The sequence below is a fragment of the Aedes albopictus genome, chromosome 1 (genome assembly GCF_035046485.1).
Source record: "Aedes albopictus strain Foshan chromosome 1, AalbF5, whole genome shotgun sequence".
Classification (NCBI taxonomy): Eukaryota; Metazoa; Arthropoda; class Insecta; order Diptera; family Culicidae; genus Aedes; species Aedes albopictus.
The window spans coordinates 177946017-177960274 of NC_085136.1; the positions used below are offsets into that span (position 1 = coordinate 177946017).

Sequence of the window (14258 nt, forward strand, 5' to 3'; positions counted from 1 at the left end):
AAGTATTTCAGAAAAAAATATGTATATTCAATCTTTAAACAGCAGACTGAAAGAAGAAAAATTAGAAGAAGGCAGCTTCAAAATATATAGTGATAGATTTCATTAGCTGTACCACATTCATAATATAAGAACTCTATTAAAAATCATTAGCTTTACTGATTGTTCGTATTAAGCCAAACTTATACTTTTTATTGCCTCGTTCTTATGTTATACATTACAATAGTTTATATGGTATATAACATAAACGAAATGGCAAAAATGTATAACATTTTCTTATACATTCAATAATGATTTTTATTTTCGTATACTTGTTCGACAAAATGGAGATATGAGAAATTTGAGCCGAAATAGGCTCGAAAGCTGCCAGCAGAAGCAATACAAAACTCAATATTTAATCAGGTATTTTTTTCGTCGCGATTCACTCGTTAACTAGCGAAAAAAAAAAAATAAATAAAAATTTCTTATTATGGTTTTAGCCAGTTTCAAAAACTACGCTTGACTTGCGCGCAGTCATTAACCATCATCAACCAGATGATGATTGAAAACGTAAACATCAGATCGCGTACTTCTGTCGTTTGACTAGCCTCATAAAATAGACTTAAAATTAATAGCCTCTGCACGAATTCAAAGTATATAAATATGTACCATTTAGATACTTTGGCACGAATTTGCCCTGTCCTGCTCACTCCTACAGAAAATTTGAAAACAGCGCGCACAGTAAAATGTAAAAGTCACATTTTTTGACTTTTATGCCTGGTTAGACAGTGCAAGTGACTTGATTCAATTGATGCCCAATTGAATGCAAATTGAACGTGTAAACACCACCATTCATCTCACATGCGCAACTCACTTGACTTGAACGAAAGATGAACATGTTGAACTTTTTCATTCAATTCAAACGAAATCGTCTCACTTGCTCCGTTTAAACCCGCGATTCATGTGAGCTGAATTCAGGTCATTTGAGATGAATAGTCTATTTTATGAGGCAGTTCAGTTTGCTAACACGGAGAGACGAAACTACCCAAAAGTGAGTTCTTTCCACCCAACTTCGGGGTTGCGTGCGTCAAGCCAATTTTGAGTTGATGGAATCGATGTTTTTGTTGGGTTGTTCCCGCTTGCTTCCATGTGAAAAAAATACCTAATTTTAAGTTTTTTCCACCCAACCGAAATTTTGACTAGGTTGTATTCACTCAAATTTGAGTACTGTGCTAGAAACTCAGCGTTGGCTTGACGCACGGAACTGCAAAAGTTGGGCTGTTTCTCTCTTCACTCTCTGACAACAACAGAAAGAGCGCATGAAAAGGGAGATGAAAAAGAACTCAAAATTGAGTTTAAAAGTACCTAATTTTGAGTTTTTCAGTTTCTCCGTGTACGCTCCGCACGAGTTGAACAATGTAAACACTCGCTTCAACTGAGATGCATTCAAGAGCATTCAAGTGAACACTCAAGTCATTTTCTCAGTCTAAACACATCATTCCATTGAATTGAACATCTTTGAGAAGTTAGCAAGTGAAATGTTCGTTTCTGTTGAACAATGTAAACCAGGCATTACTGTGCGAACTGATTTCAAGTTTTCTGTGGGAGTGAGCAGTACGCCAGATTCGTGCAGAGGCTCATAGGGCACTGCATGAAAATCTTTCCTTCTCTTTCACTCTTACAGAAATTTTGTAAACAACAAGGCCACGAAACGTCAAAATCCCATACAAAATCAAAACAGTGCAGTCCCCTATAGGTCACTGCAAGAAATTCGCTCCTTCTCTTTCACTCTTACAGAAATTATGTAAACAACAAGGCCAAGAAACGTCAAAATCCCATACAAAATCAAAACAGTGCAGTGCCCTATAGGGACAAACAAAGCCAAACAACCTACCAAAATTTATCTGTCAAAAGTGGTCAAATCTGGGCAAAGAGTGTAATAGTCTATTTTATGAGGCTCGTCAAACGACAGAACTCCGCGCTCTGATGTTTACGTTTTCAATCATCATCCGGTTGATGATGGTTAATGACTGCGCGCAAGTCAAGCGTAAAGACACTATATGCAAAGACACGAAATGTTCCAATTGGAATTCCAAATTTTCTGTCAATGTCATTCCAATCGAGCAGGAGACCTGTCAAACGTGCTTTAAAGCATTGCTCGTCAGCATCATCGTCATGATTGGATGATCATCATCGACATCAACAATCATCACACTTCGTATCTTTGCTTATAGTATCTTTAGTCAAGCGTAGTTTTTGAAACTGGCTAAAACAATAATTAGAAATTTTTATTTAAATTCTTTTCGGCAAGTTAACGAGTCAATCGCAACGAAAAAAATATTGTCGGGCCGCCACCAAACCGGACTTCGCACAATCAAGTCGCGACGCGACCCAACTCGCGACGTTTTTTAATCATGTCAAAAGTAGTGCGCATCCTTCCCGTTGTTGTCAGCCACACAGCGCACTAGATGCGAAACAGTTGCGAGACTTGTGGACCAAGAAAATTGCAATTTTTGATTGAATGTCGGTCTTGATTCCAACCGGATAGACAATACCTGATTAATTTATGAGATTTGTATTGCTTCTGCAACTGCTTTTGAGCCTTTTTTGGCACCAATTTCTCATATCTCCAATTTGTCGCACAAGTACCTTTTCAAAAATTACACGAGATTCCAGCAAAACAAACGTGCGGGGACTTCTGTCAGTTGACGCCGCTGCTGCGATCAGCTGTTCTGAAACGTCTCGTAAAATAGCTTATAGGGCACTGCATTGTTTTGATTTTGTATGGGATTTTGAAGTTTCTTGGCCTTGTTGTTTACAAAATTTCTGTAAGAGTGAAAGAGAAGGAGAGAATTCCATGCAGTGCCCTATAGCACCCTTTGCCTTGTAATAATGGCGCAGCGAAACATGACAGATTTGTTTTTTATGTTGAGAAATAATTTGTTGTACAGCAGAAATGTGTATTCGGATACGGTAAGTATAGATTCGATTATAGATAATTTTTTGTGGTGGTGACCCTCGATAATCCTAAATGCAGTAAGTTTGTGTTGTGCACGGAGAAATTCGCCCCCAAAACGACGATTCGACCGCTTGGGAGTGTTGTCGTCGTCGTGATGATGCTTCCCGAAAGCAATGTCAAATTCGTTCGGGGTTTCAAAACATTGGAAAGAAATTCATTATTTTTACAGTCAGATTGAGATTTACGAGTAAATGAGTGTGATCCGAAGGTATAACTGTTTATTCTGAGCATAACAGTATTTTTTACGGCAGTGAAAACTAATTAGAAGTACGATATTTCTGGGTCTGAAAATCGTTCAGGCGAAGTGAAATAGCAAATCTAACCTAGAATATCCTACAATTCTAACCTCATTTTCTCACTTGCACAAGCCGGATCTCATTTTTCACGGAAACGGTGGAACAAAATGCAAAACTAATGTACGTGCGACCGAGGGAATTGAAAGTTCTACCATTCCCACTTAAAAAAATGGTCGGATGTGGGTTGTAAGTAGGAAAAATAAAATAATTCCCCCAACAGATTATGTTGATAGGTGAAGACGGGGAACCGGATGGCAAACAAAACACGCCGAATAAACAAAAAACAAATTTTTATTGGTTGTCTTCGCGTTAACAATTTTTCTCGAACTGCTCGTCTCGCTGTTGGAGGGGTCCGCTCTCCAAATCTCTACATCCAACTCTACCCAACTACAATTACACTCTAAAGCAAAACATCACATTTCTTCGTTAATTCAAAAAGTTTACAGCTCGGCCATCCTGCACAAATTATTCATCTGCAAAGAAATTACTCAAATTCATCTTCCAAATATTCAATATCTTCGTAATCAACATCTGTATCCTCTTCCTCCAAATACTCCACATTCTGATACCCCTCTTCTTCTAATTCACTGTCTTCTTTCTCATCTTCCAAATACTGAACATCCTGATACTGTTCTTCTTCTTTTTCTAATACACTAGTTTTCATTTCTTCGTCTTTCGCTTTCTGATATAGCCGCATGTTTAACGGATCGAATATCCCTTCAAACCTCGTCCCCGTTACTTGAAACTTATCAAGATCCCCCACCACATATCGGTTTTTATCCAGAACCTTCTTTACAATATATGACCCACGGAATTTCGGTTTAAGTTTATTCCTTTCTCCCGGCACATTTACTCTCCTCAACATCACCAAGTCGCCTTCAGAATAGCCGGTATTCTTCTTGCAATGCCTATCGTACATTCGCTTATTGTAATTTTGTTGACGCTGGTTATGCTCAGCTGCCTCATCACGAAGAGTGTTTAACCCTTGCTTTTCCGGTTCGTCATTCAATTCCAATAAATATTGCTTCAGATCATGATCAATTCGTCTTCGTTGCTCCACTCCGAAGAGCAACACCGCTGGGGTCTTTCCAGTTGCTCTATTGACTGTATTATTGAGCATGTATTCCGCGTCGGTAATGATCGAATCCCATCTGTCACCTGTCTCCTCGACGAGTTTGCTGATCAATGGCATCATAGTTCGATTATATCTCTCGATCTGTCCGTTGGCTTTGGGACATGCCGTCGCAACCTTAACATGGCGTATGCCATGGTCTGCTATGAATTTATTGAAGGCATGCGAGGTAAACGCGGTGCCTCGGTCAGATATCAAAACCTTTGGAGTCGAATATGTGTGGAAATATTATAATATATATATATATATATATAATAACTTCGAAGAGATTTCATGACTTCAGTTGTTTTGGTCGTCTTCGTTGGATACAGTTTGATGAACTTTGTGCAAGCATCTACTACAGCTAGAATGTACTCATTTTTTCCCTTTCCCTTCTCCAATGGTCCGAGATGGTCAATATGCAGCACTTCAAATGGAACTTTCGGCTTCTCTACGCTGAAAAGTTCTCCATCGTAGCGTTTGTTGCGAGGATTGAATGCAATACAAGAAATACAACCCAAGTAACCATTAAGCCGTAAAAATGGCATTAAATCGGCTCTATAGTCGAATGTAGAACCTGGCTAACAGAGCTAATTGGTTCTATATCCTCTTATAGAGCTGCTCAAAAGCCACTTTTGGCGAATTATTCGGCTGATATACGGCCAACTTTGAAATATCGTACCAAGTCTCTGGAGCGAAAGTTGTCAAAAGTGAGACAAAGAAAATGAAAAAAAATATTTTGTTTATCTCCTGTTCTTTTCTAACTTCCTTCGCTTCCATTGAAGTTGCTTTTTTGCTACTTCATCCAGATTCTAGCTGTTGTCCTCCGGGTTCCTGATCAAGTCCAAGTCTGTTCCCTTTCTCATCTGCTCCACCAATGCACCATGGGAATGGTGTGATCAAACTAGTATTTAAACCATGAAAAACAAAACAGTTTGGGCATTTCGAGGGTTGAAAATGATATGGGATGAGGATGATTCAGTGGTAAGCTTGGTGGTGACGAACGCAGGAAATGAAGCAGGAGATGCAATGTTTATATAAATTTTCGGGAAACGTTTCAGAAGAATAGGGAAACGAGCTGGAGTTTGTCTTGATTGAAAAAAAAAATGGAATAATTAACATAACCAGATTCCATTATCTATTTAACAACACCATTCCGATAAGCATTCCAACATGGATGTTTAAAATGTATTGATCATGACCGACTCGAGTCTGTTTTGGTCGAAATCTATTTTGATTGATATAAACGTCATGTGCTTCAAGCCCTGTGACAGCACTGACAAACTTCTTTGCAGCTTGTAGGCTTTATATAGGCTTACAGGGCTTAATTTAGTTCTTACTGGTTATAGTGCCCATAAGCATTAGGAATGCTTATATAGAGCTATTTAGCACTGAAAAGCTGTTATATGGCTGTTATAATGCTCAGAACAGTGCTTAGTGGTTACCTGGGTTGGCATGATCCTGCACCTGTTCTCGCATACGAGGGAACCAGTAAGTCCTTTTGATCAATCCGCAAACCTTGTCCACTCCGAAGTGTCCCATGTCGTTGTGGAACTTGTTGATAACCGATGGAACCATTTGTAAGGGTACATACAACAAGGACTTGTTACCTTACTTACCTTACCGGTCAGGCTAAGGCCGGGGTGGCCTCTGCTGTACATAGTAGCCGCCTCCATTCCACTCGGTCCATGCCCGGTCAACCATTTCACAAACTACGTTAAAGATCTTTATCAATATATAAATATTAATGTAGACTGTTCTTTACTGATTATTACGTTACATATATTCAAACAACTTCATCGATCGATAACCAAACTTGAAATATGTCCTTTATCGGTGATAAGATATAAATCTTTACCGAAAAGTAACTTAATTTCGTTAAAATCCATGTTGTCGTTGAAACTTTGGATTTCTTCATGAGCATTTATCGGAAAATATTCAATTTTCGATATCAACGTAACTTTGCCTATTGATATCGAAGCGCAAAGATTAGTCACGATACTCCTTTATCGTTATTTTCGGTGTCGTTAGGTGAAGCTGAGTAAAGATGTTCTGATATCTCATATGACAGGAGCAATGTTTTGGTTTTGTCTTGAATTAGAAAAAAAATGAAATCCTTATTAAACCGAGACGGTTTCTCCTTGGATTTCTCCGACCGCAAAAATGATGCCAAGGTCCGGATTACGCCGTAGCTCGCAGGATTGTTCCTCAGGATACCAACATAAGCAGAAACTCATGCAATTGGTAGGTATTTTAGATATTTCGTTGGCCGTATGAAGCCACCAACACCCCCAGTTGCGTGATTTCCGCCGTCAAGTAAAACCAGTAAAACTCACTCCTGCGACGGGAACCTTGTGAGATGTTATGTGGACCGTGTTTTACTTGCTAAATTATGGTTTCTCAATATTGCTGCAATTCGTCAATGCAGGAGAGATTGCAAACAATTCGGTTGTGATTTTGAAAACTGCTAAAGGCTAGACTGAAGACTAGATGATATTTGTTGGATACATATTTGAATACATTTTGTCACTCATGATTATTATAATTGCGTGTGACTCAGTAAGTAAGTATCAACATAAAATGTCTATGTTTCTAAAAATGTAAGTTCAATTCCCAATTTAGGAAATGATTGCAAAAAAATAAACATGAACAGCAAGGGTGGGGTGGCGGTAAAGTGGCTGTTATTTCTAGTTTTTTTTTTTGTGACGATGACGTATCGATAAAGCAGAACCCACTATTTTCAAATCGATGTATCTTCAAAAATCTTTATCAATCGATAACGAAGTGACTTTGTTTTTATTTAAATTTCTTTAAGAAACGATGACGATCGCTATCGATTTTTGATATGTACGTCTTTGAAGATCGTTATAAAGAAATGTAAAGATTTTCAAAGAAATGGTTGACCGGGTGGCTGTTTGTCTCCAGTTCCGCACTCTGCGTAGGGTCCGCAGATCGTCCTCCACTTGGTCGATCCACCTAGCTCGCTGCGCTCCACGTCTTCTTGTACCGGTCGGATGACTCTCGAGAACCATTTTAGTCGGGTTGCTATCCGACATCCTGATGACGTGACCCGCCCACCGTAGCCTCCCGATTTTCGCGGTATGGACGATGGTTGGTTCTCCCAGCAGCTGATGCAGCTCGTGGTTCATTCGCCTTCTCCAAGTCCCGTCTTCCATCTGCACTCCGCCGTAGATGGTACGCAACACCTTCCGTTCGAAAACTCCAAGGGCGCGTTGGTCCTCTGCACGTAGGGTCCATGTTTCGTGCCCATAGAGGACGACCGGTCTAATCAACGTTTTGTAGATGGTTAACTTCGTGTTACGGCGAACTTTATTCGATCGTAGAGTTCTGCGGAGTCCAAAGTAGGCACGATTTCCTGCCACAATGCGCCTCTGAATTTCTCTGCTGGTGTCGTTGTCATCGGTCACCAGTGAGCCCAAGTACACGAATTCTTCAACCGCCTCGATTTCATCACCGTCGATATGAATTCGGGGTGGCGGGCGCGGTGATTCCTCCCTGGAGCCCTTTGCCATCATGTACTTTGTCTTCGACACATTAATGACTAATCCGATTCGCCTGGCTTCACTCTTTAGTCGGATGTACGTTTCCGCCATCGTCTCAAATTTACGAGCAATAATATCAATATCATCGGCGAAACCAAGCAGCTGAACGGACTTCGTGAAAATCGTCCCACTCGTGTTTATCCCCGCTCTTCTTATTACACCCTCCAAAGCAATGTTGAACAGCAAGCACGAAAGACCATCACCTTGCCGTAACCCTCTGCGAGATTCGAAGGGACTCGAGAGTGTCCCTGATACTCGAACTACGCACATCACTCGATCCATCGTCGCCTTGATCAACCGTATCAGTTTATCCGGGAATCCGTATTCGTGCATAATCTGCCATAGCTGTTCTCGATCGATTGTATCATACGCCGCTTTGAAATCGATGAACAAGTGATGTGTGGGTACGTTGTATTCGCGGCATTTCTGCAACACCTGGCGGATGGCGAACATCTGGTCCGTTGTAGCGCGTTCACCCATAAATCCAGCCTGATATTGCCCCACGAACTCTCTTGCAATCGGTGATAGACGGCGGCATAAAATTTGAGAGAGTATCTTGTAGGCAGCGCTCAATAGTGTGATCGCGCGGTAGTTCCCGCAATCCAACTTGTCGCCCTTTTTGTAGATGGGACACACGATACCTTCCATCCATTCCTCCGGTAATACTTCCTCCTCCCAAATCTTGGTAATGACCCAGTGTAGTGCTCTCACCAGTGCTTCTCCACCGTATTTTAGAAGCTCGCTTGGTAGTTGTTCTGCTCCAGCGGCTTTGTTGTTTTTCAACCGGCCAACCTCCTCCTCAATCTCTTGAAGATCAGGGGCCGGAAGTCTTTCGTCCTGTGCACACACTCCTAGATCTGTTACCACGCCACCTTCGGTACTTGCAACGTCGCCATTGAGGTGCTCATCGTAATGCTGCCGCCACCTCTCGACCACCTCACGCTCGCTCGTGAGAATATTCCCGTGATTATCTCGGCACATGTCGGCTTGTGGCACAAAGCCTCTGCGCGAGCGGTTCAGCTTCTCGTAGAACTTTCGTGTGTCCTTAGCGCGGTACAGCTCTTCCATCGCTTCGCGATCTCGTTCTTCCTGCTGGCGCTTCTTCATCCGGAAGACTGAGTTCTGCCTGTTCCGCGCCTGTTTGTAACGTGCCTCATTCGCTCTCGTGCGGTGTTGCAGCATTCTCGCCCATGCTGCATTCTTCTCGTTTTTCAACTGTTCACATTCGCCGTCGTACCAGTCGTTTCTGTGATTCGGAGTCGCGAAGCCTAGTGCTGTAGCCGAGGTACTACCTATGGCGGATCGGATGTCCCTCCAGCCATCTTCAAGTGTAGCTGCGCCAAGCTGCTCTTCCGTTGGTAGGGCCACTGCTAACTGCTGCGCGTAGTCTTGAGCCACTTCTACGTTACGCAGCTGCTCGATGTTGAGTCGCGGCGTTCGACTTCGACGCGTGGTGATAACTGTCGAAAGTTTTGAGCGCATGCATACAGCGACTAAGTAGTGATCCGAATCTATATTCGCACTGCGGTATGTGCGGACATTGGTTATATCCGAGAAGAATTTACCGTCGATTAGAACGTGGTCGATTTGGTTTTCTGTTTGTTGGTCGGGTGATCTCCAGGTGGCTTTGTGGATATCATTGCGGGGGAAGAAGGTGCTTCGGACTACCATACCACGGGAGGCTGCAAAGTTTATGCATCGCTGGCCGTTATCATTCGATACGGCGTGCAGGCTGTTTCGCCCGATTACCGGTCTGTACATTTCCTCCCTTCCTACCTGCGCGTTCATGTCGCCGACAACGATTTTCACGTCACGCGGCGAGCAACCATCGTATGTTTGCTCTAACTGCGCGTAGAACGCTTCTTTCTCGTCATCGGGTCTCCCTTCGTGTGGGCAGTGGACGTTAATGATGCTGTAGTTGAAGAAACGGCCCTTAACTCTCAACATGCACATCCTTGCGTTGATCGGCTGCCACCCGATCACACGTTGTCGCATCTTGCCCAACACTATAAATCCTGTTCCCAGTTCATTGGTGGTGCCACAGCTTTGGTAGAAGGTAGCCGCTCGATGCCCGCTTTTCCACACTTTCTGTCCAGTCCAACAAAGTTCCTGCAACGCCACGATGTCGAAGTTGCGGGGATGTAGTTCGTCGTAGATTATCCTGTCACATCCTGCGAAACCTAGTGACTTGCAATTCCATGTTCCAAGTTTCCAATCGTAGTCCTTATTTCGTCGCGTGGGTCTTTGCCGATTGTATCGAGTCGTATTTTCTCCTATGTTATTCGCAATGGGGATTTTTACGGGTGGCTTATTGGGCCTACGCCAACACTCCTGTCTCGCCGGAGGGCCATCGTGCCAGTTCTGTTTAACGTCCCAACCAACACTGGGACGACCACGCTGATGGGGCTACCACCTTGGATCTAGCTGGGCGTGGTGCAGCGTTTCTTACTCAGCCGCTGGATGCCAGAACAGACGCTGTTTGAGCCGCACCTCCTTGGTGAACAGACACTCGGATCGTACCTCCTCAATCTAGCTGAAGTCAGAAGGACAACATGCCCAGGCTGCACTACCAGCTAAGCACACAACTCTTAGCTGGCGGTCTTTGTCATCGCTTGACCCGTGGAAGCATGAGGTAGGAACTTGTGAGGACCAGAGCTATATTGGACGCTCTCCTTATCGACTCACCGTTTTGCAGCCCAACTTGTTACCTACTTTCTTGTATAAAATCTCATCCCGAACTTCGTAATCTTTCAATGATCCCAAACTCACCGCTTGCTTCAAATTTTCCACCGCTGAGTCTTGCAACTGAGCAACATAAAGAGCATTTTCAAAAACAGAAGACACCGTCCGATAATCCTCTTCAATCAGATGCACGTTTACCCGTGAGAGTGCATCTGCATGTTGCAGCTTCCCGGTCAACCATTTCTTTAAAAATCTTTACATTTCTTTATAACGATCTTTAAAGACGTACATATCAAAAATCGATAGCGATCGTCATCGTTTCTTAAAGAAATTTAAATAAAAACAAAGTCACTTCGTTATCGATTGATAAAGATTTTTGAAGATACATCGATTTGAAAATAGTGGGTTCTGCTTTATCGATACGTCATCGTCACAAAAAAAAAACTAGAAATAACAGCCACTTTACCGCCACCCCACCCTTGCTGTTCATGTTTATTTTTTTGCAATCATTTCCTAAATTGGGAATTGAACTTACATTTTTAGAAACATAGACATTTTATGTTGATACTTACTTACTGAGTCACACGCAATTATAATAATCATGAGTGACAAAATGTATTCAAATATGTATCCAACAAATATCATCTAGTCTTCAGTCTAGCCTTTAGCAGTTTTCAAAATCACAACCGAATTGTTTGCAATCTCTCCTGCATTGACGAATTGCAGCAATATTGAGAAACCATAATTTAGCAAGTAAAACACGGTCCACATAACATCTCACAAGGTTCCCGTCGCAGGAGTGAGTTTTACTGGTTTGACTCAGACTGTAAGGAAAGACAAAGACAAGATGACATAAGAAAGGCAATGGCTTACAATAAGCTAACTTTTATGGAAGCTGCTAAACTATACCCAGTTCAAAGACAAGTACAGTACAGACTCCAAGATAAGGCCGAATTTCCAGAACTAGGTGAACCTGAAAACCAAGAACAAGATTTAATCGTGAATACAGAAAACCCCCAAAACCAAACCCTCAAAAACAAACCTCCAAACGTGATCAACCAAAAACAAGTCATTAACAAGAACACACCGCCAAACAATACCCAGACAAATAACAACAATAATAATGCTCCCTCAGAATACATAACAAAAACAGAACTTGAACAGATTGTCAACAAACTTAAGGTAGAAATTATTAAACAACTCAATGTTACTAAACTCATAAACAAAATAAAACAAATCCAAGAAACAATTGTTAACAACATTTCACAGGCTAATGAAACAAACAGTAAAACAAACAACCATCAACTTCCAATTGACATAAATAAACAACTTAACGAACTGGTCAATCCCGAGATTCTACAAAATTCTGAACCTCCCGACCGTAAATCCTGAAATGGCTGACTTCAGGAATTTAAACTTCCTCCAAAACAATATCAATAGCATTCGTCCAACTGCAAACCGGTCATTACTTTCTCATTTGCTACAATCACATAAAATAGACATTGCTTTCTTATCTGAAATTTGGTTAAAACCAAACGAAGATTTTAAATTTGCCGGATATAAGTTCCCAAAACGAACCCGTGACAATGGTTATGGGGGAGTGGGGTTCCTAATAAAAAATGAAATTGATTTTGAAATTTTGAAAATTCCTGATTTACATCCCATAGAAGCAATAGCTGTCAAAACTCTTAACACTTCTGTCCCATATTTGCTTATTTCAATTTATATCCCCCAAAGTCCAATTAACAATAACCAAATTAAACATCCCTTAAAACTTCTTTTTGATTTCATTGATAAAGTAAATATAAGTACAGTTTTAGCTGGTGACTTTAATGCCCATCATCCAATCTGGAATAATGCTAACAAAATTTGCCCAAGAGGAGAACTTCTAATTGATTTGATAGACAATAAGGACATTACTTCAATAAATGATGGCTCACCTACAATGCTTAAACCACCTAACACTACTCCATCTGCAATAGACATTACATTCGTTTCATCTGATTTAGCCCCGAAAACCAGTTGGACGGTTTTGGATGAAGAAATTTGTGGAGACCACAAAATAATAATTTTCCAAATTCTAAATGCTGCAAAACACTTCAACTACCAAACAGTACTAGTAAATAACAAGAAAGCAATAGAAAATCTAAACCTGATCGATCCAAATTCTTTAAACACCCCAAATGAACTGATAACCTCTTTCAATCAAATAATAACAGATGCTAAATACAAACCCAACAAAAAGTTCCAACCAAAAAAGTGGTGGACTACTGAAATTCAAAATCTTCTTGTTGATAAAAACAAAAAACTTGTTGCATACTGTAAAAATTTAACTTTAGAAAACTTTCTAGCATTTAAAAAAGCAAGAACAATTTTAAAAGCTAAAATTCGTAAAGAGAAACGAAAAAGCTTTCATCAATTAACGGACTTATTGACCCCAGAATTAAATATCAAACAACTTTGGTCCACTGTGAAACTAATAAGTAGTGGATATTCAAATAAGAATAACATTAAATTGTTAAATGATCCAATTCTGTCATCTCAGTTTATGGACACAAATTTTCCAAACATAACAAACGAAGTTTATAAGGCAAAATTTCTATTTATTTCATTTCGTCAACCGACGTAGACTAGTACATTATACATATACATATTTTTTTCTTATTTCTTAATATTATAATTATGAAATACATTGAAAAATATATAAAAAAATGAATTAAATTGTGTAGTGTTTTGTTTTTTTTTTAAGTGTTCCTATTTCTAATGGTACGAAAATATGTTTTTAAATTTTGCCTGGACATGGTAAAGTCAATCGTTTCGCAATGTTTATTATAAGCAACCATCATGCGATTTATAGGCCCAAATTTGGCGTAGTTTGTTCGGTGGTGGTTACTTGCGAAAATATTCCGATTTCTTAATTGCCGAGAGGGTATATAAAAATTCAGTTTTGATAAGATTTCAGGCGAGTCTATACGATGCGAAACGATATCGTTTACGAATGAAATCATTGCGATTTCACGCCGCTCTTGCAGAGTTTGTATGTCAATAAGCATGCAGCGTGCTTTGTAAGACGGAAGTGGAAATGATGTCCAGCCTAATTTACGAAGAGCAAACAGTAGAAATTGTTTTTGCACTGATTCTAATCTTTCTTCGTGCGTGGTTGAAAAAGGAGACCATACTGTGCTGCAGTATTCTAAAATAGATCTAACATAGGCAATATAAAGTGTTTTAATTGTATATGGGTCATAGAAGTTATAGCAGAAGCGCTTAATGAACCCTAGCATATTATTAGCCCTGTGAATGATTGTGTTGTAGTGGTCAACGAATGTAAGTTTAGAGTCTAAGATTACTCCTAAATCCCTAACCCTTTCACATTTTTCCACATTCTTATTTCCTAATGCGATAGAGACATTCGGTGTTGTTCTTTTTCTGCTAAATGATATTAGATTGCATTTTTTAACATTCAGTTCTAATAGGCTTTTGTTGCACCATGTGTAGAATATGTCTATTTCATTGCGGAATACATTGATGTCTTCATCATTTCTTATTTCCAAAAAGAGCTTCATGTCGTCGGCATAAATTAACACTTTTAATTTCTTGAGAATGAAGGA

At 40.4% G+C, this 14258-nt stretch overlaps 1 protein-coding gene across 3 annotated transcripts in view; it reads left to right on the forward strand.

The window, feature by feature from the left end:
* Positions 1 to 514: 514 nt before the first annotated feature.
* Positions 515 to 14258, forward strand: part of LOC109416319 (syntaxin-16-like) — a 98102-nt gene continuing 84358 nt past the window's right edge. The window contains exon 1 of one of the 3 annotated variants that reach the window (XM_062845896.1): positions 515 to 2949. In XM_062845896.1, coding sequence (XP_062701880.1) covers positions 2869 to 2949 — 81 coding nt within the window. In that variant the 5' untranslated portion in view covers positions 515 to 2868. The remainder of the gene's footprint in view (positions 2950 to 14258) is intronic. The other 2 variants (XM_062845897.1, XM_019690358.3) reach the window with 2 other exon arrangements.